At 47.5% G+C, this 25,706-nt stretch overlaps 1 protein-coding gene across 2 annotated transcripts; it reads right to left on the bottom strand.

The window, feature by feature from the left end:
- Positions 1-346: 346 nt before the first annotated feature.
- Positions 347-25,161, bottom strand: CYB5A (cytochrome b5 type A). 2 transcript variants are annotated; one of them, XM_039839701.1, is made up of 5 exons: positions 24,903-25,161; positions 7,887-8,015; positions 5,998-6,027; positions 2,386-2,414; positions 347-726 (listed from the first exon to the last, which is right to left on the bottom strand). In XM_039839701.1, exons 1-5 carry the CDS (start codon positions 25,029-25,031, stop codon positions 639-641), a joined length of 405 nt encoding a protein of 134 aa, XP_039695635.1. In that variant the 5' UTR covers positions 25,032-25,161; the 3' UTR covers positions 347-638. The 2 variants fall into 2 exon arrangements, with proteins under 2 accessions (XP_039695635.1, XP_039695625.1); XM_039839691.1 differs by having other exon boundaries at positions 347-720; positions 2,380-2,414; positions 24,903-25,158.
- Between the last annotated feature and the right edge of the window lie 545 nt (positions 25,162-25,706).

Raw genomic sequence — 25,706 nt, 5'->3', positions numbered from 1 at the left:
TCCTGGTTCACGGGCTGGCTTTTTTGTTGCTGGTGCTTTTTAATCGAAGGAGAGAGGGGTCTCTTTTCTACGTCTGATAGGCCACATTCTCCTTTTATCATGTACTTCGGGTAGAACAATTATTAGAAATCTTTACACTATTAATTTCTGGACCTTTCTTAATTTCCTTGAAAAAGAGATTGCATTGGAAATACGCAATACGGGTTGTTCAGCTAGACGTTCCCTTCCTCACGTCATCCAGACTATGTGGGCCTGAATGATTAGCATATGGAAGGACCGCTAAACAATCTGAGATTTTAAATGTGAAAGACAATTATATACCAAATAAGACAGGCACACATGGTAGTATCTTTTAAAAGTCAGATATATTTTTAGAAGATCATACTAACAACAAGTAAATTATGTAGTCATGGAACATCAAAATAAAAGTTGATGAATAAAAAGGCACACTGCAAAAGTTCACGAGCAGAGAGAATAGAACAGTTCTTTTTGGTTTGTTTCTAACGTAGGAGGAAAGGGAAAGAAGTGTATTACAATTACGTTCAGGTGAAGGTTTCTGTCAGCTGAAACAGTTAACTTGGGCTTCATTCTCCCTGGTCTAAAGCAGTCTTTTCTTTCATTAGCTTCTGAGGATGTAGCTAGTCTTCTGCCATGTAGAAGTGATACATCAGGGCAATTACCAGCACCGAGATGGCCGGGATCACCCAGTTGGTCCACCAGCTGGAAAGGAATAGCAATGATGCTTGCACAGTGTTCGATGAGGGGACTCGAAATCTCTGTTCCTCCTAATGCCCGTGAAAATCGCCACGGCACGTTTTTATTACCTCTCTAACCCCTTCGGATGGAAAGACAACTCCGAGTTGCTAAGAGCGCTGCTGAGCTGGTATGCTGGCAACTGCTCTATCCTTCCGGCCTCGTGAGAAAACTGACGCCCCTTCCTGTTCCACTCGAACCTACTTCTCTAAACTTACACAAAGAGCTATGAATCATCCCCAGAAGATGCCACCTTAGACTCATGACTTAGCGAAAGGACGCCAACTCTGGGTTACATGTCACAAGTTCACAAAAGGGAGCATTCCTCACAGGTTTTGTTCCAGCTCCGCACATTCGTTAAGAATTTACGACAGCACGAAAGACACCCCAGCCCTTTCCTTCTGTTTTGGGAGAGCTACAGACAAGCTCCACAGCCAAGGCTGAATCCCGTCCCCCGAACTTTGAACGCTACGATGATGAAGATTGCTACCAGCACCACAGCTCAACATACTGTGATTCCGCGTTGAAAAACTGAAGCTTTGCGCGTGCATGGTAGATTTGCCACGTGAGGAAACAGCGTGTCCAAACCACCTGATCTCTGGCCCATTGCTGTCAATTCACAAAAATCTCTAATTGACATGTTGTTCCATGCTGAGGCACAGAATTTTTGATCTACTATAAATGACAGATCAAGGGTCGAGTCTAGGACAGAACTGGGTAGATCTTCAATTCAGATCTGAACCTATAATTTTTTAGAAAAAAAATTTATAGGTTTTTAGACTCTGAATAAAGCCAGATGACACCTCTGCACGCGTCCATTTCCTGTCATAAACTTTCCATCCTTTACCCTCTGCACACAATGACCTGCTCAAAATCAAGTTTAATACAGAGATTTAAATGGTAAAAAGATTCCAAGTGTAATTCTCTCTTGGTGGGTTTTCAGTTCCCATTCAGAAAACTGACATGACAGTGAAAAGCGAGGTGGAATGAACCAGAACGCCGACAGACGCATGGTTACATTTGCCAGGGAGAAACAAAACAGGCGGACCTGTGTGGTTTGGAGCGTGAGTCCAAAACATAGATATATAAGACAGCAATTATACAAGTCACACGGCAAGATATTTGGCCATGTGATACAGCCAAAAATGTTCATATGGTCTTGGACTAAAAAAAAAAAAAAATCCCTAGAACAAGTGATTCACACTACCCTTGGATTACTGGGCTCCATGTCAGGGCCAAGGAGAGCCGAGCCAGGCTTACGGATGCAATCGCTTCAACTGGAAAACTGACTGTGTATGACACGAGGGAGGAAGTAAAATGTTTGCTTGGAGACTGGAAGGTCAGGCAGGACATCGGCCTGCCCTGCTGCTCTGGGGACCGAAGAGAGGGGACCTCTTCTTCTGCTCCTCAGGGCAGATGCGGCCAAAGGGTGAGATCTAGGGTCGCCTGAGCTGGCCACCTCTTAGCTGCCTGACAGCTGAGGAGGGAACGCCCTGAGCAGTCTGGGCACCCAGTGGAGATGACCCTGGATGTCACTGAGGGGCCCTCGGGTCAGGCCCGTTGTCCAGCTCTGACCCTATCAGCCTCCTGCCCACAACAACGCTGTGAACGAAAACGGCCACCTACCTGGAATTCGAGTCAACGGTAGTAAGAAGAGTTTCCTGAAACACAAGAGAAGAGGTGAGGTGAAGGGAGCACCTGACCAAACGCCTGCTTTAAAATAAGACCACGACAGTCTGCTCAACGCAGGCTTCAAAAAGACATTGAAAGGGAAAGTTCCATCATGAACTTTTCTAACATAGTCTAGATAATTTGAAAGAAAATGCTAAAAACGAACAGGCTACCTAAAATACCCTGCACACAGCAGGCAGGCACCTAAATACTTCAACGTAGAGAATAAAAACAGGTGTGACTTATCATACACACGACCCCAGCACTACCTTTAGGAAGAGCCATTTACTTCAAGACTGAATGAAACGTTCAATCAAGACATCAGGTTATTTCATTCAAACCTTATATGAAGTAAAAGTTTGCCCAGATTATATTAAAAGATATGTCAACTAAAGAGGAAAAATTAAGCCCTGCCATTTAAATGACACAACACTCTGGACGACCTATCCTGGACTTTAAGTATGACCAGACAGTTCTGGAAAGACAGTGGAGGCCTCGGAAACTGGCTTCATATTGTCTCGGCCAAGGAAGCTCCAACGAGGATCCCCCCCTCACCCCCCTGCCGGGGTCTCTCGCAGCTATGGCTGCTTTACCTCCCAGGAACTCCTGAGAGCTCCTCCCCTCCAGTGCCAGGAAGCAATGATGGCTCTGGAAACATACGCACTTCCCCGAGCGGCTCAATAGCTGAGGCCTCATGGAATGTAAACTTTCCCAGGCTTAAAGATGTGTTAAGAAGCGGTCTTTGAAATTCCACACCAGCAGAAGTATTAGTGCCTCAGAGGAAGGTAGCCATGAATAAGCCAGCAGCAGCCGAGTTTTATCTCTGCAGTTTCCCAAAGCACAGAATAACCAACCATTAGCGAAGCAACCAGCGCGTCAGGGCCTGCAATGAGGCAAAGCTCCACACAGCGAGGCATCGAAGCAGCTCCCACAAAGGCAGAAGCCTCTGAGGGGAGAGCAAGCAGAGCAGTTCTGAGACCCACCAACCTGCGGACAGGCCTTTATGATTCCTGACACAGTAGAGGGGGAAAAAGAAGTCATTTAAAAAGCAAACTTCACATTTATCATCTTTTAAAGCAACGTGAATTCTCGGAGACTACAAAACATATTCACAACTACTGCAAGATGATTTTTCAAATTTTGTATCTTATAAATAAAATTAACAACGATTCTTAGAAGCAATTGGAAAATGCAAACATATTATTTAGCTGTTAGACATAAACTGAAACACAACCGTTCGAGGTAAAATATTATTGTCGCACTAGAAAGTTAAGCCTGAAATAGTACACAGCAGGCAGACGCATTGGTTATTTCGTTATACTGAGCACGTGCACGTCACTGAGCATGCTGACAACTCCGTATGGACACTCAGCGGGCCTGTCCTTCCTCTCCCCACCTCGCCCCCTGAGCCTGACGCTGAAACCCTGCTGTGTCGCCGCCGTCAGCATGACGGTGATCTTCCAGGGAGCTGGATGTAAGAGATCGCATACGTTTCTGACTGCTTATTATCTGTGAGGCCTTTAACCCAGGGATGCTTGTTTCAAATACCACTTGGCACCGGGACAAAAAAGGAAACGCTCTTCCCTGTCCGACGCCCTGAGGGGCCTAACCTGGGTTTTGGCGTGTAACTAACCAACGTGTCAGCAACAAGCAGGGCAGAGACAAGGTCTTCGTTATCTCAGGCTCTGCCACCTGGTCGTTCCGTGACTATGAGGGGTTCGATTTCAAGTAGGTTACCCATTAACTCAGTACAAGATAAGCCCTATAAAAGTAGGCAAAGTCCGTCAAGCTTTTGCAAATCAGAGTCACCTCACTTATAAGTTCCCCTAACTCGGCTCACTCCTGAATTCAAAGGCTTACCCGGAAATATCACCACCAGAGGGACGTCTTCCGTGCACCTACATAAGCTTATGGCCGCAACCACCAAGCCCGAATCGGGAGTCAGCCGTGGTGCTGCCATGAGCGACCCTGAACAAGGTCAGAGCATCACTGTCTCCGCTTTCCCTGCATTCCACAGGGATAAAAAAAAATCTAGAAAAGTGGTCACGTATTTCCTTTCACTGTATTTGCTTACGACCTCTAAGAAAAAGAGCAAGTTCTTGTCCCATGTTCTGCTCTGATGTGAAACAAGTCACATGTGTTCTCAAAGCAAATAGAGAAGAGTGTCTTTCAGAACTAAAGCAGTTCTGGTAAAGGCCTTGGCCCTGACTGGTGCTTTAAGTGGTCGTGGTAAAGGCCTTGGCCTTGACTGGCGCTTTAAGCAGTCAAGGTAAAGGCCTTGGCCCTGACTGACGCCTTCTACTGGTTGGTACCTGGTCTGGGACACAGTCAGACCTATATCAGATCTAAGTTCACGTAATGAGCCTTATGAAATCCGTGTTTTATAACAGCTGAATGATTTGCACCGAGAATATTAAATACTGAACGCCTCACAGGAAAAAATATGCCTCTTCCCTGACAGACTCTAGAGAAGAAGCAAAAACCTCATGCATCACAAAATTTCGGCGGTCCAAAAAGTAATCTCAAAAAAGGTGCTAACGGTGTATGAACTAACAGTAAGGGTTCTACGCAACTGCTGCAGAAGTGACTCAAAAGTCTGAAGTCCACTTTTCATCTTCCAGAAGTACTGGGTCACCAACACTGAACTTAAGCTTCCTTGGGTAGGAAAAGGAGGGAACGTGTATGAAGTCGCTTTGTACGAAAAAGCATCACGCAGACTTTTCCTGTACCATCTGGGGTGCCGGGGTTAAAGGGCCTTCCTGTTGGATTAACTGCTCGATTCTGTCGTAAAGACAACGTCCGGTCAGCAGCAGCTGGCAAATGAGTTCGCCAGTTCTCGACACGGCCCCGTGCAGTCTTGCTATCGTATTTTCTCTAATAAAACCAAGAGCATAAACTGAAATGGAAAAATTATACTTTCTGTTGTTTGTTTTAAGCAAAACTTCTCCGGCAGTTCTTTAATTGCTGGCCAGGAACTACTCTGCCTCCTGTGCTTTTCAGGAGCTTTGGCTGCTGTCACCCATTCTCACTCTGGACCTATCGTCAAGATCAGTAGATCATGAGATTAGTATTACTGGAATTATTTTCCTTTCCTAAGGAAAAATGCATCGAAAAGTTATGAAATAACATTAGATTCATCCAGCAGGTATTTACTGAACGTCTAGTATGTCCACAGAGATGAGGGTGGGGTCCTCACAGCTTTAAGTAGTAAGACCTCTGCTCAATCAGGTTTTGAGTTCTCTGAAAATAAGTGGTGTGTCAAATCTTTCAGGTCATAAGCATAGCACTAGTTATAAAAAGTAGCTCTTTACAAGGTATCCTTTGCCAACTAGGATGCAAACGTTATTTTAAGTATGGAGAGTCTTACGGGAGAACACTACCTAGAGAAGTACAATGACTGGTCCATACGAATAAAACTTGCTGAGCCACCAGGTCACATATCCACCTAACCTAGAAATGGCTGTGCTGGCCTCATCGTGCCAGTCAAAGACCTTGCTTGCCCTCCAGTTTGCAGGTATGACATGCAGTGACAAAAACCATGGCCACCAAGACACCTGAGATGATCACACTTACCGTAGGCTTGGTTATCTTTCCTCTGTCATCCTGCAATAAAAAATAAGGCACATTGTGGAATGAAAAAACATCTACAACAGTGCTCACTTTTACTGAGATCTTGAAAAAAACATTACTGCTCAGTAATTAGCATTTTAGGTTCATCCATCCAGGTTGTTAAGCATGAAGTTTGATCCACTGGGCTTGACTGCAAAATTAATAGCAGAATAAAAAAGTGCTGAGCGGTATTTCGATGTAGAGTTCCAGCCTGGGGACAGCACTCAGGATCATCACACAGACACAGGCTGACGAGCATGTGCTTTTATCAGACTCAGATCCTGACCTTTAGTTTAGGGATCAGCTGAGATCTAATCAGGTTCTTCCCTTCTATCCTCTCAAATTCGCTTTGAGATGTACGTGCACATGTGTACATGCGTGTGTACATGTCTGCGTGCATATACATGTGTTTGGGTATTACTGGTGTGCTATCCGCAGTGAATTCCAGCAACCTCCCAACCGCAGGGTCATGATCTACTTAAACATCTGGCTGAGGTGGTCCAAGATGAAGCACAGCCAATGGCTGACCAAAAGTGAGCCTGGCAGGCAGCTGAGGCAAAAATGCTGCCGTCGCGGCCTAAAAACCCACCTGCTCTGCCCTCACGAGCTTCGGAATGAAAAAAATAAGGATAGGATGGAATGTCTCAAGGGCAGGCCTCTCTGATTACAGTAAAAGGACTTCACTTTGGTGACGAATGAAGATAAATATATGTGGAGGAATAAAGTCTCCCAATAAATGAAGCTTATTTTCTCCACGCACCATCATCTCCTACCACCGAGAACACCAGCTCCCCACTCAGCGGAGATTCTTCAGAAACGGATTCCCACCTTCGGGCCTTCCCGAAAGAGCCTGCTATAGCCTCTCCTCCAGGTGCGGCCACCACAAGAGGCAGCAACCACGTGCAGCAGAGCTTCTCGTGTGGGTTCTCGGGGTTTCTCGCCCGGGGTAAGGCTCTTTACTGTTTCCTGTTGTTCCAAAGCCGGTTCTAGCAGCACCTGACTCCTCCTGGTAGGCTACTGGCCCTGAGCCTGAGCTGGGGGAAGGGACAGCAGGCACAGGCTCTGCGCACAGAGGGGACGACACATGCGAGGAAGCTGCCCATCTGCTCAGGTGCCGGGGGCACCCTGCTCCTTCCTTCCAAGCTTTTAGCTACTTTCCTGATAACTTCACCTGACAGACTAGCAAAGTTTTACATGGATCATTTAAAAATGCCATAGAAGAACCTAAATTCATATCACAGCCTGGCTTTTATAAAAGCTAAATTAGGTCAGTGTTCTCCCAAAGTCAGTCCACGAACTGGCACCGATGGTGATATTCTCAAAGGTCTGGGGTGATATGGGAATAACAGGGACAATGCATGGGTTTTACAGAAGGGAGAGTCTATTCGTTTAACAGAGCTGGCATTTCTTAAAAATTTAAAATCATTTTTTAGAATAAAATATTTTCAAACTAACAAAAGTATGAGGGAGCTTCTTATGAAAAATATTTTGGTCAAAAAAAGAAAAAAAAAGAAAATTATGCTGGGTTTAAAATTTGCTACTAAATTTTCTAAAATTTGTTACTCTGTGACACTTTCTAAAATTTGCTACGCCGTGACACTTCAGAGTCTGAAACACAGTGTCCGTGGGATGTGGCTTTGGGGTTAGAGGAATCTGACTCTAAATGCCAGTGAAAAATGCAACCAGGCAAATGCAAAGAAATTTCTGGGCAACTTGTTTATGACAAAAATGGTATTCTGAAATCGGGAGGAATTGTTTTTGCTTTATATTAAATTTGCATGTTTATAGACCTGGGTAAGGCCAAGCTGTAGCCTTAAAGAGAAATAGCTAAAGGCCCCCCAAAAGGTACTTACTGGGTGAAGCTCCCCAATGATAAATGTTTTAGACATTTCTCTCGCATCTGAAGAGTGCCCAACGTCCTCAAAGTCCTCGGTAGCGTCACCCCCAGCTTGTTCTCTTAAGACTTCTTCCCCGCCGGGATGCTGTTCAAAAGACAGACAGACATAAAAAAACTTTTTTCTCCCAAGCAAATGAGGTAAAGGAAGTGGCAAGTTTATTTAACCAAACAGGATACTCCAGGAGTCACGGGTGACGTGACTATAACTCGTCCACGATGCAGATGGCAACAACATACTCCTGTGTATTCAAACTCCTTCTAGAAAGTGCGATAAAACTCTTCCCAAGAGTAAAGTGTCTGCTTCTCCAGATTATTCATGGGGCAGACCTTTTTAATCGTTTAGGAATGTCTTCTTTGCTTTTTCATAAAGCTCTCAAAATTGCTCTCCTTAATCTTTATCCAATCTGTTTTTTCTTGCGTCTCATCTTTTTGACTTCTCAGGTCTGAGTGGGAACAAGCACCATTGCCCCTTAGATGGGAATCCACCTTTGGCGAGCACTCTCTGAGCCTGCCTGCATAGAAGGGAGCAGCCTGCGGGCAGTTAAGCAAGTCCCCTGTGCCTTGCAAAACTCACCTTCTAGCAGGGAGGAAAAGAGCAGGTGCAGTAGTGACTTGATCGAAACACCACCACAGGGCACATCACTGACAGGCAAGAAGGAAAGAGTTCAGTTCCACATGGGGGGAGGGGTGGAAAGAGCTTTTTGGGTAACCAAGGCATCTGGGTGCTCTTAGCTGCTTTAACTGGTAAAACCAGGGCACGCCACAATGCAGACAGGGGAGAGGGACAAGCGAGGCCCAGTCATGGATGTGGGTGAAATAGTTTAGAAATTCTCAGGAAGGGAAGGGGTTCTCAGTCAATTTAAAAAAGTGCTTGGTTACATCATCCTAAATGCTTTTGCAGGGGAGAAAGAAAACCTTCTTAAATTGAGCTTCAGTATTACCTTAGATCAAATACACCCCGCCCTTGAGCAAACCACCTATAAGTGTCCCACGCCTGAACAAACCATCCTCTCTGTAGTCTCTTCTTCTTTTCTCCCAATAACAGAAGACATAAAGGCACATCGCATTTTAGAAAGGTGGACAATTTTTTTGAAAGCTGTTTCTCTTCCTCCTTTGTTTAAACATATCTAGTGCTAAAAGATTTACTTATTTATTTTCTCTACTATTTATAAAAGTTGTCTGTCTACATTATAAAAAAATTGAAAAGCAGAAAAAAGAAAATAAAAATCACCCATAATCTTGCCATCTAGAGAAACCTGAATAGTCATATGTATATGTGTGAATGATTTTCAAAAGGAAACATTTGTAGACAGTATGGCTAGCAGTTACTACCACAAGAAATTGGGAAAATAACTGTGCTTATCACATAGTTTCTGAGGATTAGATGTGTTGATATATGTCTGGCACATGACATATGACCAGTAAATATTATCCAGCATTTTTATTAAATATTTTCCAAAGTCATTATTCCTCAATATGGCTTTTTACAGGGCTATATAATGTTACGCCTTGCAGGTATTTCCAAATGTATTTAAATGTCTTCTCTGGGGGCCTTCAGAACAGTGGAAGTCCACTTAAACAAGCCTGGGAGACACCTGGTGGCCTCAGCAGGTGGCAGACTGACTTGCAAAGCTAACGAGAACTTCCTGACGCCCCGCGAGGCCACAGCAAGGAACACATGGTCTCCTGACCTAGAACGGGCTGTTTATGGTTGGCCATGAACTGAGGAGCACACAGCCAACATGGGAGATGTAAAGTGACTAACTCGGCCGCGCGAACTATGTAAACGCACAGACCGTTCCTTCTGTGTGGCAGCCTAACTCACAAGATCCTCCTTAACTTCTGGTTCTTGCCAAGGATACGTGAGTACAGACAAACCCCCAAAGTAAATCGCCGTTTTCCAGTTACAGCCTATCTTCAAAGGAACATTTCAAATGAGGTTAAAAACATAGGTTGGCCTTTTATAAAAAAAAATAAAATAAAATTAGGCAAGTTTTAAAAATATAGCATTTGATCTTTAAAGTGCTAAAATGGGGAAAGTAAATACCTATCTATCCATGATTTAAACCCTCCCTAAGCCATTTGTGAGGTGGTGTCCTAAGGAAAAGAGAATGAAAGAGATAGATATTTTGGCTTATATTGGTTTCACTGACCACTATTTAAGAAAAAATATAGTATAGAACAAATGAACTGATGCTAAGATACTTTTGACCTACCCCTGGGATTTTTTAAATAATTAGTTAGAAAAACAAAGCCTAAAAATTGATTTTTGGAACAAAATAACTCAAGTCTGATTATATAAGAAATGAGAATGGCTTACTGCAGCTCCTAATATTATCCTTGAAAGATATTTATGACAGACAGAGAGAGACACACTGCCAGGTAAAGCAAGTCTAAATCACGATGGTTCGAAACTCGGCAACTCATCTGTCACTCTTCTCCCTGTTGGCAAATCTATGCTGCTGCTTTAATGAGATGCTTCGCACCTTAAGACTAAAGGGAGCGTTCTTCCTTACCTGTCAGCACTAGTAAGTGACAAGGACAAAGTGGGAATGCTGGCGCTGCTGCCATCTTGGTTATTCCCAGAGATGGAATATGGCTTCTCTAAGACTTCTGTCCAGAAACGCTCAGAGAACGTACGACTATCTCTCAGGCAGGTTACAGCCTTGGGGGTGGGCCAAAGAAAAGGCAAGGCTTCGAAAAATGGTGGAATAGCAGGTGACCTCAATTATCTGAGGGTCTGCTGAAAGATCAGGAAAAGCCCAAAACGCCTGGTCACGCGGGGGCGAGATTAGAGGCAACACAAGAAGTGAAATCCTCTGAGGACTCTGGCCAAACTTGGGCGTCTGGGCCAGGAACATGTCCTGGCGACGTATGACTCCCAGGGTGTCACTCAGGCCCGTGTACAGGCAGCAGCTGTAGAACCCAGAAGGACAGGAAGGAGTGTTGGGGAGACGGTAGGGAGGACAAGGGGAAAACAAGCGTGTCTCGCCAGGCGTCATCCTTCTAACGCAAAGGCTCCCATTTTCCCAGAGGAAGACCTGGTTTTCCATTTGGGCTCTTATGTGCCAAAGTCAACTCACTCAACAAACATACCCCATGTGCTGCCAGGCGCCACATGGCGAAGTGCAAGGCTCCAGTGAGCCAAGGTCAGGGCTCCTACAGTCTCACAGGGACCCCGCAGGAAAAGCACACGATTGCACAGCCCAAGTGAGCACGAGTGCTCTGAAATGACGGAGCAGGGCCATGAAGAACACGGCCCTGATGGCTCAGGAATGGCTTCGCTGGGCTGAGGTGCAGAGCGGGAGTCGGATTAGCCCAGGGCGGGACCGAATGTCGGAAGGTCTCATAGTGGAGGGAGCATGCGAGTCCGGGACTGGGGAGGAGGGGCGAACCACACAGGCCTGGGGCCTCTTCAGTGACGCTGATCTCTATCCTGTGAGCAATGAGAAGCCACCAAGAGGATCTAAGAAGAAAGGGCGACAAAATTAGATTTAGTTTAAAAGTAAACCCAGTCATCAGAGTGGAAAGCAGACATCGGGGCAGGAGAGGGCTCAGGAAGACCCCTGCTGAGGCCATTACGCTCGTCTAATCCAGGCCAGAGGTGACGGTGGCCTAAGGAAGACAGGAGCAGCCGTGGACGAAGAGGGTGACGGGTCAGAGAGAACAGACGAGAGACGACACTTCTTGCTACGTGAAGATAGTGGGTGTGAGACAAGATGCATCATGCTGACTCAGAATCTGACTTGCACAATCGGATGGATGACGGTGCCAAAGGCTGGGAACAGGGTCCTGGATGGAGACCAGGTCGGGGGAGGCTGCCTGCTGGAGCGCATCCGCCTGCTGAGCCAGTAGCTCCCATGTCTGTTTATGTGAACAACATAAATCATTCATTTTATGGCTTAATCCTCCTTTCACAACCACTAAAGGTCTGAAGTGGTCTCGTCAGCTCTTTCAGTTACACTATTAGTGAAAGAATTATAGTTGTAATCGTACTTGAGAATTTGAGGATTTACCGAAGTCAAGCGTCTGCCAAATACATACAGAAATAAGAGAAATGCAGATAACAAAAAGTGTTAAATGAGTATCGATGAACTCAGGGAAGTCGACCGAGGAAGACGGCCGGTGTTCACTGACATGCCTCTTGCCTGGTCCCGAGGGAGCTGAGGTTGCCCGCCCCGGCCATCAGTCATTCCAATTAATGGCACTCACTGAGCCTCTGTGGGGCTCAACAATCTAAAAGGTATACCCTGCTCTCGGGAAAAAAAAAAAAAAGGGGTAAGAGGTCGAAAAAGGAAAAAAATATTACATACTTGATAAATTTTTCTTGACTGGACACCAAGTAACCATAATGAATTGCACAATATCGACAGTCCTTTGCACAATGCTAACAAACAGGAAAAAGTTCAGATTTTCACCTCATCGTTAACAGTACCGTGGTCTCCAGAGACATCAAACAATTAGAGAAGTGTTAAAGGATCATCTTAATTTATCTTATGTTTAAATAATTGGGCCATTTTAATAAACATCTTAAACAACAATCCAGGCCCCATTAGGCTAGAAATTGGATCCGCAGAGTGGATGAAGACGGCACGCTTGAGGCCAGGAGCACGGAGCGGGGCCAACCGGCGGAAACGTGTGGGAGAGCATGCGGTCAGCGAAGAGACAGACGCGTCTGAGTGACACAGACTCCGTGCGGCATGTGAGGGCTCATCGTGCATGCCCGCCTGACGGGCCCTGGGTGCGTCTTGGGGGCAGCTTCCCTACGAGTCGGGGCCCCTGGTAGAGGAGAGGGGCTCCCGGAGTGGGCGGGCCAAGAGAACACAGGGCAGAGGAAGGAGGGTTGGCCTTTCTAGGCCTGACGCCTCACTGTCACCTCACTGACACGGCTGAGACCACCTACTTCTTCTCCTCCTGCCCTTGAACTCGGACTTCCGCTGCTGGCCCCCTGCTCTCAGGCCTGCAGACTCGAACTGAATTACACCGCCAGCTCCCGAGTCAGCCTGCGGACGCACATCTGGGACTCCTGGGCCCTCCTAGGCCCTCCTGATAATAAACCTCTTCCCATCTCCACGTGGGGTGACATGCGCCGTCTCCAGCTGGGACTGTTTCTCTAGGGAGCACGGACCGAATAACGCAGGGGCTTGGGAGCCGGGGTGGACCAGCAGGCAGTAAGGAGCTCCCGAGGGGCCAGCCGCCGGAGGGCAGATGGGCTCTAAGTCAGGACGGGCGGAGCATGCTGCAGGCCTGCAGCAACCTGCCCCGAGTGGGCCACACAGAGCCTCGCCAGTCCCTCGCCTCCCTGCCACCCACACCCCACACAGGCTGCAACTTTACTAATAAGGCACTTTGTGATTCCCGAAAGTTCTGCCGCCCTCCACCTATTCTGTGGGCCTGGCATCAAAAGCTCAAGCGTGGCTGGAGATCTAGACTCAGAAGGGTGGCCTGAAGGTGAAAACCCCCGAAGTTCAGGGTTTAAAAGCACCTTCTGAGACCCAACACCCTTAAATCCACAGATGGAGGAACTGGGACTCAGAGAAATTAAGCCCTAAGTCACACTGACATTTCATGAAAGAAACAGGCCCAGAACCCATGGCTGACTTAGTCCAGCCTCTCCTTTTTTTGGAACATGCAAATTAAATGACCGTTTTTATGTTTCTGAACAAAATGACTTTAGAGAGGATGCCTTAAAAATAAAGTTTTTTGATACACTTATTTCCCTTTTGAGATTTAGAAGAGATATCTCTCACTTCTTCTAGACCCTAAGAAACTGTCATTGCCCTACCTTCCTTGCCCTACTAAGAAAGACTCAAAGGACGGACAGACTCACTTTCTCTCCCCCTCCCCCTCTCCCTCTCTCTCTCCTATCTCAGGGATCTATCTAGCTAGAAAGTTGTCCCTGTAAAGAAACTCAACTGCACTACAATGTCACAATATGCACCAAAGTCCAGTTCCTCTGAGTGCTCACTTAAACTAAGCAAAAACTGACAACAAAAAGCGCTTTGCACTGAAATGTGATGTTGTGGGACCCAAAGTCCACCGGTCCTGGAGTTTTAAACACAATCTTTTAATCTAAACATTCAACACTGCCAAAAAAAGTGGAGTGAAGATTGTCTGTAAACAATGACTAAGCAAAATAAATAAATAAATAAATAAAGGTAAAGAGATTATCTGCAATAGTTGAGCAAAAGATGAGAACAACTAAAAGAAGATTGCAGACCAAATGATCTGCACAGGATTTAAAAGTAAAATAACAAAGGAGCCTGGCCACGTGTTTTCTCTCATTTCCAGACGCTAGTTTTCTGAGGAGGCAGAAAACGACGGCCCAGGAGCTGGTGGGATTCATCAACCTCCCTTCTGCATGGCCCCCGTGGGCCCCACGGAGGAGCCACCTCTGCACCTGCACTGCCCCGGGCTGCACGTGCCCCTCTCTCTGAATTCTGGAAGCCGAGTGCTCTGTTTTTCATTTGTTGTTGGACTGTGGGGAAGCGATTAAAAAGGAGCATTAAGCGTATATCACCTCCCGACTGCTTTATAAATAACCCTTTCCCATGTCGTTTATCTAAATGCTAAATCAAACCCCCCGTTAGTCGCACGTTTGGCCCTTGCTCACTCGAGCCCCTTTGCCTCTGAGATGCCTGCCTGACCCCCTCGCGGGCTCTGACGGCTTCCTTCTCACACTCCCCAGGTGCCCATGTCACGTTCTAGAAGTGACGGAGTGCCCTCCAGTTGGCATAGCTCCTGTGCCTAGGCAGCACTGACCGGTGGGAAAGGCACAGGCCTGGACATGCCAGAGCCTGAATCAAGGTCTAGCCTGTCATGCCTGAGCAGATGACCCAGGAAGGTGCTGGACTTCCTGAGCGTTCATCAAATACCCCACCATCTTAAACTGCAGAGAAGAGTGAGTGATATCATTAGAGAATGCCTGGCCTATCCGACGCATGCAGGCGATATCCATGCAGGTCCCTGTCTTCCCCATCGCCACTGGATATCACCACAAAGGACCCTGTACAGACCCGGCTCGGGGCCTGACCCCTTTAAATCGCTGAGGGCTAAGTCCAGCACCAAACCCCAAGGGACTGCCTTCCTTCGACCTCCAACTTCATCTTCAACTGATTTCTATAGGTTAAATCAAATAGCCTGACTCTAAGCCACAGCAGAACTAAGTAACAGGAGTCAACAGAAACAAGATAGCACAACGACAATGAATGTCTAGGGAGATAGTCCTCAAAGGTCGCTGGGATGAGAACAGATAGGTAAGCAGCTGTGAGCCTGAGCTGGCAGTTCGCCTGCAGAATGTGCTTCGATTCTCTCTCTTTGAAAAAAAGAGAAGCAGAATTCTTGGTTACTTTTAGAGTTGAGATAATAAACAATTAGTCTAAAATGTACCACAAATCAAAGGTAAGTTTGCATTGGCCACTGACACGTTTAATTTTACCATGTCTCTACTCGTCTCGCTAGCTAATATACAGCGAGTTTGTTAACCGGAGGCACGCCTAGTCAGGCAGTCTTTGAGCCACCGACTGCTTGTTTTCCAACATAAACAAGCCTCGCCCTCAGGCTCCCACTGGATTATTCTCATCAGGATTCGAGCATGTTATTTCTCCTGTCTTTACATACTTACACACTGTCTCTCACACACTCTCACACACCCTCTCTGGGCTCTACTTCCCCCTCTGGGCAATTCCTCGTTTTTCCCCTGTGTAGGAAAAACCCTGAAAGGGTTAAGCCTGCTGTCTTCAATTCGCCTCCTTCATTCTCTTTTAAATGACTGAGTGACCAAAACTGCTTCTTGCTAAGGTTTCCAGTGATGACCCTTGTGGGTTCTCAAGCCTCCTCTGCTTAACTTATTCACACGAGCAACGTAGGCAATGTGTCTTAGGAAGACTTTTCATGCTGCTTTCCAGGATGTTCTCTCCCCATCACCCCATCGGTCACACTTTCGTGCCCCGCTCCTTGCTCCTCCTTCTCCATGTGGGAGTGCCCTGGGGCCCAGCATTCCACGTTCCTCGGCCATCACAACTAATGTCATGACTTTAAAAGTGCTGGCAATATCTGAATCTTTATCTCCAGGTCAACAAGACCTCTCTCCGAAACTTGGATTCTTGTATCCACATCTACGTCACAGATATCTAAAAAAGTTTCTCAAACCAAACATTAACGACTAAACTGACCTTCTCTCACAAGACTTGCCCCATCGTCATTCACTCCCACCCCATTTGATGACACTTCTATCCAACCGGTTGCTCGGGTCTAAAACCCTGGGTCTCACTTGACCCTTGTTTCTCTCATCCCTACACTGAATCCACCAGGACATTCTGTGGGCTCAACTTTTCTAATGTGGTCAGAATCAGACCAATTTTCCCACCCCTGTTGCCTCGCCTCTCACCTGATGTCCTGGCCCCTGACGATGTGCTCCCATCCCAGTAGAGTGACAACTTAAGTGTCAGTCAGACCACGTCACTTTGTTATTTAAACCTTTTCATAGCTAACCACACCACTGATCTAAGACTTAGGATGCAGCTCCGGTAATCAAGAACCTGTGGTCCTGGCAGAGACATGCCAGAGAGCAGTGGGGCGGAGCAGAGGACCCAGGGACAAACCCCTACAAAGGCACCCAGCTGATTTCTGACAAAGACAGAAAAGCGATCTGATGCGAGGACGGCCTTTTCAACAGAGTTCGGAGCAACCGGACATCAGGAGTCAAAAAAGTAAATCTTGACCTAAACCTAACACTTTATACAAAAATTAACCCCAAACACATCACAGATCGAAATATAAAATGTAAAATTTTTTGAAGAGACTTAGGATTAGGCGAAGAGTTCTGAGACATGATAGCAAACGCATGATACGCACAGGAATAAATGGATAAACTGGACTTCCTAAAAATTAAAAACTTTTCTTCCTCGAAAGATCTTCTTAAGAGAACAAAATGACAAGTCACTGACTGGGAGAAAATTTTTGCTAATATACCTGACAAAGGACTTATATCCAGAATATATAATGAATTCTCTACACTCAACAATAAGGAATCAAACAATCCAAACAGAAAATGGGCAGACAACTTGAGCAGACATTTCTTCCAAAATATGTATAGATGGCAAAGAAGCACATGAAAATAAGGTCTAACCTCACTAGCCAGTAAGGAAATGTGAATTAAAACCACGGAGAGAGAGGACCACACACCTGTTAGAATGGCTATGATTAAAAAATATATGTCTGCTGGTAATTGTATACCAATTATATTTGGGAAAAAAAATCATTAAAAACTACCGGTGATCAAACGCTGGTGAAGGTGTGGAACGCTGACCCCGTTGCACACCGCTGGTGAGGTGCACAACGTACAGGCACTCGGGGAAGCACCCCGTCTTAAAGTGAAACATCCGCTCACAAGATGGCCCAGCGGTCACCCTCATGGGTCCTGGTCCCAGGGAATAAGGGCTGACATCCACATGAAAGCCTGCACACGAGCCCAGCAACCATTGGAAGGGACTCGGTAGTGACTGAATAATTAAGCTTGTGAGTGTAAACAAGTGGAGAGTCGCTACAGAAGGGTGACTGGGCTGCAGCTTATGGGTAACGGCCCCAGCTGGAGAGGCCTTGGCGCTCCTCCGGGGTTGCCGCACGCGCTCATGCGGGAAGAGGAGCGAGCAGCCTGAACAGGTCTCCAGGGCATCGTGCTCGCTGAGAAAAGACGAACTCAAATGACAAGACTACAGAGGTGAACAGTAGGTAAGCGCTGACAGGGGTGGGGAGAGGAGGAACTCCCTTGTGATGACAGAAGGTTCTGCACAGGTGCAGTGCCACAGACCGGGACACAAACACACACTGAACACACGGCAGCCCGCGGGGACTCCCAGAGGCCCTGGAGGCCCTGGAGGCCCTGGCTCTCTGTGGGGCTCCGGTGGGAAAGGCACGCAAGAGCCCCTCCCTCACCCCTACTTCTCCACTTCCTTCCTACTCACTTCATGCGTCAGTCGAGTTCCATGCTGAGGCTACGTCACCATGTGAACTGTCACAATAAAGTCCCACTTGCTTCTCAGTGGTCAACCATCTGGGACAGAATTCCAGGCAAACGTCTAGGGACCAAGAATAGATCACATCGTACTAATACAAGTATGTGCCATTCGTGAACAAAGAAGACAGTGACAGAGGACGGTTGTGTCTGTGTCCTCCGCCGTCTCCTCCTCCCCCCCGCCCGCTGAAAGGATGTTCAGGACCACCATGTGCCCAGGCAGGCAGGTGGCAGGGAGAGGCCAAGGGCCCGCTGTCAGGTAGAGAGAAATCTGCTACCGACGGAAGGAAGTGCAGAGACGTGAACCAGGGCGATGTGACAGAAAAGTCCTCTTTCCCGGAAAAGACACTGAGCTGTGACTCGAAGAGGGTGGTGACCAAGCGCATGGGCACCAGGCAGAGGCTGGAAACACAAAGGTCTTAGGGCAGAAACAAGCCTGACTGGTCTGAGAAGCAGAGGGCCCAGTGATTGGGCGGGGACCAGCGCAGGCAGGGGCCAGTAGCACAGAGTTTGTTAAACCCGAGGGGGCTGAGATTTTACTCTACGTGCAAAGGGAGGCCATGGAGAGGAACTAAGCAGAGAAACGACTTTCCACAAGATGAAGTTTTTTGATTTTCTTCCAGAAATTACATTTTTAATGTAATAACAACATACATTACTCAAACTAAAAACTCTGAGCAACCAACCATCAGTCTGCTGGAAGCGGCAAACCCCTGCAGACCCAGTCAGGACACGTGCTCCGAAGGGCACAGGACAGAGGACGTAACCTAACAGCTGCTGGTATGTGACACGTGCGACAGGGAAGGACCAGGCAGACAGGCAGGAGCAGGAGGAGGAGGAGGAAAGGCTCTTCCCACGGTGGTCCCCAGGGGGCGATATTTAAGTGGAATGGAGATGATGGCAGATAAGGAAAGAGGGTGTCACTCACAGAGAACAAGGACCCAGGGGCTCAGCGAGGGGCGGGCAGGGGTGGGCAGGGCATCAGCTGGACCCAGGGGCAGGTTTTGTAAGAGTAGCAACCACATAGGATTTCCATTCAAAACAACCCCTCCCAGGCCAGTCCCTTCAGTGGCTTTTTGAAAACAACATTTAACCCCCTCACACACACCTCACCCACAGGCAAATGATCTCCTTAAACAACACGACACTGACTCTCAAGGCCACCGGAGGCCCTCTGTGTCAGGAACAGTCCCTGAAGACTCCGCCATGAAAAACTGGAATGGCTGCTTCCTCCACCTTCCAGGCGGCGGCACAGTAAAACGACAAAGGTGGCGAGAACGGCACATTTCTGCCCTTTTCCCTCCCAAGGCTTCCCTTCTCCTTGAATCTGTCCATCCACAGCTTTCCTTGGCGTCCTCCCTGGTTCCTGCGGGGGAATTCCAGATACGGGGGAATCGCAGAGCGAATGACAGCACATACGTGCCAGTGGGGTGGCCTTTTTCTTTGGAAGCTACACTTGTTGTCTTCAAAACGCCCAAGGACTCTTGGCCGCTGAGTCACAGGGTCAGCAGGTGGCTCAGATGGGGACCCCGCGTCCTGGCTTTGCTCCTTCTGGCCGCACTTCCTGAGCAGGTCACGGAACCTCCTGAGCCACAGGTTTCTGACCTGTGAAGAGGAGGCCACCACTGCTACAACCTGAGAGGACTGCTTTGAGGATTACAGGACAAAAGCGAAGGAGGGTTTCATGCACGTAAAGTATTTGGCCTACTGTGTGGCACGTACTGAATGTCATTTGGCATTCAGGGAGCTTCCGCTGTGACCACTTCTATGATTAGTCCACTAGGAGGGAGGACGAAGGACCTGTACCAAACACTTTCTGGAGAAGTTGGAAAGAAGGAAAAGCAGGCTGGACATGGTTTGTGTCCTGGCCAGTTTCTGACTCTGCTTTGCACTGAAAGCAACAAGCAGCAGCAGACACGCCCAAGGCCTTTGCTATAAAAGAGCCACTGGCTGCCACCCGCTGCGAGCCAGACACAGAAAACCCCTGGCTGGGCCCCGAAGAGTTCATGCTGCCCCCTGCCTCCTCCCAGCATCGGCGCGGGTCAACGCCATCATTCTCGGCATGACATGCTCATGGGCCAACTAGAGGTACAATTCCACGGATGTAAGAAAGTGACTTTTTGCCATCATCCATGAGACGTCAGCTCTCACAAACCAGAAGTCACTTACCAACGGGTTGCCCAGGCCATTCTACTGACCCAGCCTGAATTGACTTCTCCCACATTTTCGACTCACTCTCTCGGTCCCACTGGGGACCCGGTAAAACACACAGGCAGCCTGTTAATAAATACACAGCACAGCATGCTCCCGAGAAAACAAAGTTCAAAGGTAACGGGAAAAAGCACACATTAGGATGCTGTAGAGAATGCCTGAGCCACCGCTAAACCCTCGCTGAGTCTGCTGCCATCTTGGGTCGCTCTTCCGAGCCCTCAGAAACAGACCAGCGCTGCTGATAATAGCTCACGTTGGGGTAAACAAGGCATCACTTGCTGCAGCTGCACTTTTAAGAGAATTTATGTTAACGAGGCTAAAACATTTCCTTCCATTTCCCTTTCTGACAGAAACACACATCCAAGTAATTCAGAGGAGGAGGTAGGGAATCACCAGGTCTCCCAACGACTAAAGAGAACACAGACCTGGGACAGACCCTCACTGGTGTGAGGCCCTTGTGAGTGGTCACTGGTACGAATGACGCGGGCAGCTCAGGGACATGCAGCAAATAAGAAAACGGCATGGCCGTTCGAGATTCTCCTATGGAGATAACCACAGGTAGAAACTCAAACGGAGTGTGCAAGAGGGGGAGTGGTTCCGTGCTGCTGGAACTTTCCTGCAACGAGGAGGCAGCCAGGGAAAACAGGGCTCGCTGCCACGGAGCAGGCAGAGCGGGCGGGCCGATTCCGTAAAGCGGGTCATCGCACGGAGAGTGCATCTAGCGTAGTCTGGACAATGTCCCCCGCGACGTTTTTGGTGGTCACCTCTGCACAGTGGAATTCCGGGAAGCTTGGAGAGTCTTCTTTGCATGTTTCCACATTGTCCGGTTCCTTATGATAACCACGTAGTGTTGTTTTCCCCCAAAATAATAAAGCTGCACTTTTAAAGCTCCAGAAAAAAGATGGTATCCCACTATGCCCCACATACATTCCTGAAAATTTATACTTCAAGTGACTATTTGTATTTTGAACCATTTTTGTTTGCTAAAACTATAATCTGAGTTGAGTTCCTACTAAATAAATATTAGACCCACCTCATAACAAAATCATTATAACTATCTGTAAAACTTTAACTTAAAATATTTACATACTTTTCCAAGTATTTTCATATACATTGTTCCTGCCAACGTTCACAAGCCTGAGGTAGATGCAGGTGACAGAACGTTCCCTACTGAAGAAGGAAAAAAATGACAGAGAATTTACCTGACTTGCCTGGGTCACCTCAACAATAGGTCTAAGGTTTAGATCTAGTTTTCCTCACCCCAATCCAATACTTTCCCATGAACGTCTAGTGGGGCAAAGGTTGTTCAGACTCCATTATATTAAAAGGTATTTATTGCTAGTCTTCTGTGGTTTTGGAGAACTTTTAGAATAGATACCTGCATTAAGTAGAAATAAGCATCATGTATTCCTTGAGTTACCCAAGCTAGCCTGCATACTCTGTCCTCCCTTCCTTAGTTTCCATCTACCTTAAAGATAAATAAAAAGCAAAAGTTAGCAATCTCCAGTGTTTGTTTTGAAACATTAAAATGAAGAAAACAAAGTAGCCTCACAAGCACTCTTAAAACCTCTTCTCAAAAGTAGCAAAAAGTTACCAAAAAAAATTTTGTAGAAATATACAAAGCAGCCCTGCCCACAGGCTCACATTCCCTGGTGGCCTAGAGGCTCTGCAGCTGGTTTACCCACAATGCCTGGGCCACCTTCACCACCCTTTCCTCCTATGGCTTTCATAATTTCTAGTTTTATTTGTCAAACTACATATGTTACATAATAACATTCCTATTTTACATTGATCAAAGACATATTTGCAACTGCAGCTTTTTAGTGGTATGAGATTCACAATATAATCAAACTTCCTTAAAAAAAAGCAAAGGCATTGAAGATTTTAGCCCTCATATGGCAAGCCTATCGAGGGTCCCAGGACGGCCATGCTGGGGCAGGAAGCCGAAAGCCTAGCACACTGCATTACGCAGAGATGGTCACAGAAAGTGAGAACAAACAGTAAAGACAGCACGCTGAACACGTGTCCCCAAAAGTGGAATCAGGCTATTGTGGGAAGGCTGGCACCTACGATGGCCGGCTGGAACAGGCCGGCAAGCACACTGTCACTCTCGTTGGTCCACAGCCATGGCGTCAGCCGCCTTCTTCTTCTACCTCAGCCCACGCCAGGCTGTGCACCAGCCTCGTCCTCTCCACTCCCGCCCCTGCGGACTTGAGGCCCCATTTACTAGAGAGCCCAGCCTGAGGCTCCCGCTGCCCTCTGGTACAGCTGACCGGCTTTCTATGTCACCATTCCTGTCCGCAGCACTGCTTTATCATTCCTCTTCCTGGAATGGAAGCTTCCACTCGGGTTCCAGTCTGGTGAGGGAGAGAGAGGCTCCTGGAGCTCAGCAGATACCTCATCAACTAATCAAAAGGGAGGGCATGAGGAGCAGAGAGAGCACATGAGCCAAACTCCAGCCCCAGTGGGGTGACTGCAAGGAGGGCTGTGCCCAGGACCAACTGAGAAAAGCAAAGCGTATAGGAACCACTGTAAACTGGGTTTTATCTATCTCATTATAAATAGTAGTTTTTTGCTACCACACTATAAGTATTAGTTATCAAATATTAGTGATAAACTCCTTTCATTACATTTTATTTGAGAGGCCTTCTCCCCAAGCTACTTTCAAAGATAGTACTGAAAACTGAGTGAGAAAGAATAAAGGAATCTGTTGTCAGCTAACTTAGCCACTGACCGCCTTGTTTGCATCTCTTGCCCCTTTCTTGCCTCAGAAGAATGAAATGTAAATGATTTATGGTAGGGTTTAATGATCTTCTCTATCTCCTTCTGAGAAATTTACCCTTAAAAGTTATATAAAACAAATTTTAAGGTGGGGATTTTTGTCCCCAAGGGGACTTTTGGCAATAACTGGAGACATTTTTGGTTGTCACAAGTGGGGAAGGGGGATACTACTGACATCTGGTGGGGGGAGGTCTGGAAGTCCTCCTGTACAACACAATGTTTAGGACAGAATAATAGCCTATTATTCATTTATAAAGACTACTCTTTATTATTTAATAGACAGAAAGAAAAGAAAGAAAGGGAAGAAAGAAAAGAAAGAAAGAGAGAGGAAGAAAGAGAGAGAAAGAAAGAAAGAGAGAGAAAGAAAGAGAGAGAAAGAAAAAAAGAGAGAGAAAGAAAGAGAGAGAGAAAGAAAGAGAAAGAAAGAGANGAAGGAAGGAAGGAAGGAAGGAAGGAAGGAAGGAAGGAAGGAAGGAAGGAAGGAAGGAAGGAAGGAAGGCAGGCAAGCAGGCAGGCACGCAGAAGGGATCTCAGAAACCCAGAATAACTCATACCGGGCAGGGCACAAGGGACAGCTGCAAGCAGACGTTTAGAGTCAATTACACCTGATGTTACAATCAGGGTCTTTAGTTCAAGAAACTCTAACAGCAAATAAATTGAAGTTCAGAAGAAGAGACAGTTCAAATGTGACTCCCAACCAGAAACCACTCCTAACTAAATTGGGACACTATTTTATCTTTTGGCACTCCACCAAGTAACAAGTTCATAATAAAATATCTTGGTAATAAACTTCAACATTTTTAAAAGCAGTTCAAAAAAAAAAAATCTCTGCAAAACAAAAGTCCCAATTGATTCAGCTAAGCTTAGGCCTCTTTATCTTAGTTATTCTGGCAAATTATGTAAAGAATTCCCATAACATTCTCCTTTATTGTCTGGGGAAAGGTTAAGTGTTAAGATTTATGACTGAGACTCCCCCATAGTGATAAAACGCATCCAGAGGTGGCAAAGAAAATCCCCTTGGAATTTACTGCAAAAGTCCTAACCTACAGCATAGGATCTTATAAAAGGAACGTTTTCCTTTAAGTTAAGCAAAGTTGTTTTAAAACTTCCAAAGTTGCTTAAGGAAGGATCAAGTTCCACCGTTAGCGTTTTTACTACTCTGTCACTCTTCCTTCTTCATCGAGGCCAGCCACACACCCACACCCACAGCCCCAGGAGTTCTGTACTTTATTTACCTCGCTGTAAAGTCCCCATTGGATTCGTTAACAATTATTGAGTGCCTTCTAGATGACAGCGGGTGGGTGGTGGGGTGGGCCTCTGGGAGCTGGGAGAGAGCGCGTGCAGCCCACACACTCTCACCGCGGAAGAAACTCAGGGTCCCCTCCTGCGGGATCCCACAGCTTGCGAGGTGGGTAGTCTCCAACCGGCTATCAGGAATCCACTCGGGGCATAACTGAAGTGGAATGACCCCTGTCCCACCCACATGGAGGCTGCAATCCACGCAAACTCAAGGATAAAAGAGATCTTTCAAAACCCATCGGCGTAGCTGCGCCCTCTGCTAGGCAAGCAGCTCCAGCCGCGATTTTGCTTCCCACCGAGTGCTGAATGGTGCTCACCCGGCCGCCGCGCTAGCCTAGGCGCCTCCGGTGGCTCCCAGGTGGGCTCGCACAGGTGTGCAGGCTCCGGAGGCGCAGACGCGGAGACATTCCCAGGTGTGCGGACACAGGGCGCAGAAACTAGGATTGACTCCGGATGTGCTGAGACAGGTATGCACAGAGAGATGTGAACACTTGGGGGCGCACACACAGGTGTGCCGGCGCGGGGACCCGGCCCAGGTGTGCAGAGCTGGGTGAGCAGCCTCGGGCGCGCACACAGTGCCGCGCACGTCAATCCTGCGGCGATGCGAAACACCGTCACGGCAGGGAACCCTCAAGCCTGGGTCCGCGTCGCGCCTCACCAACTCACCTCCTCCAAAAATTTGGTCAAATCATACACTTTCTGGTGCAGGATCACCCAGGTGCTCTTGCTGTGGTTGTGTTTCCGGATCTCTTCCAGGGTGTAGTACTTGACGGTCTTGTCCGACGCCTCGGCCATTTCGGAAAGCGGCGACCCTCAGGCCCTGCAGACACCAGCGGAGCCGGACGGAACAGAGCGTGCACTTTAAACAAGCCAGGGCGGGATCATTCTCGCTCCCGGGACCGGCGACGGGAACAGGGCGGCCGGAGCCACAGAGGGGACGGCCAGCGCACGGCCTCCGATGATTGGCCAGAATCCGTGTCACTCAAATGGCCCGCCCTCCTCCGACCTACCCCCAAAGCGCCTCCGCCCAAAGTGGCTGTTGATTGGCTGCAGAAGATGCCCTCCACGATCATGACTTTTGGAGCGCGCGGGGATGGGGCGAGGCGGGGCTTCCCTTGCACCTGCGCAGAAAGTGGAGCGGGGGCGATCTAGGAGACCCGGCAGCGCACGTGCGCGGGAAGGGGGAGCGCGGCGGGGTGGCTGTCAAAGGAGGGTTCACAGGGGCCAGCGCAGAGTCCACTCTGTGCGGAGCAGCGACCTCACGGCAAAATTGCCGCTATTTCCAATCAAGTCAGATCAGCCAGACCTGTACGTTAATTTGGCCTTTCCGCTGCAAATCTCAGGAGTAAACTGTTAGCGTGACGTGAAACAAATGAGCTTCGTGGACGTTAAAACACGCAGTGCCGTCAAGTAGCCTCGGTGAAACAAAAGTGCTGCCCAGAACAAACTGTCACTCTAACTTTGCTTGAC

Source organism: Pteropus medius, unplaced genomic scaffold (assembly GCF_902729225.1).
Source record: "Pteropus medius unplaced genomic scaffold, Ma_sr-lr_union100, whole genome shotgun sequence".
Lineage (NCBI taxonomy): Eukaryota > Metazoa > Chordata > Mammalia > Chiroptera > Pteropodidae > Pteropus > Pteropus medius.
Note: the sequence above shows the minus strand (reverse complement) of the source record. Positions and strands in the feature narration are given on the sequence as shown.

Bases quoted from the DNA above. Each gene is read 5' to 3' on its own strand.
- CYB5A (XM_039839701.1), bottom strand. From the start codon at position 25,031: ATGGCCGAGGCGTCGGACAAGACCGTCAAGTACTACACCCTGGAAGAG. The intron at 6,028-7,886 runs GTAAGTACCTTT...TTTTTATTGCAG, and splicing joins TCATTGGGGAGCTTCACCCA to GATGACAGAGGAAAGATAAC. The intron at 727-2,385 runs TTCCAGGTAGGT...ATTGCTATTCCT, and splicing joins CTTACTACCGTTGACTCGAA to TTCCAGCTGGTGGACCAACT.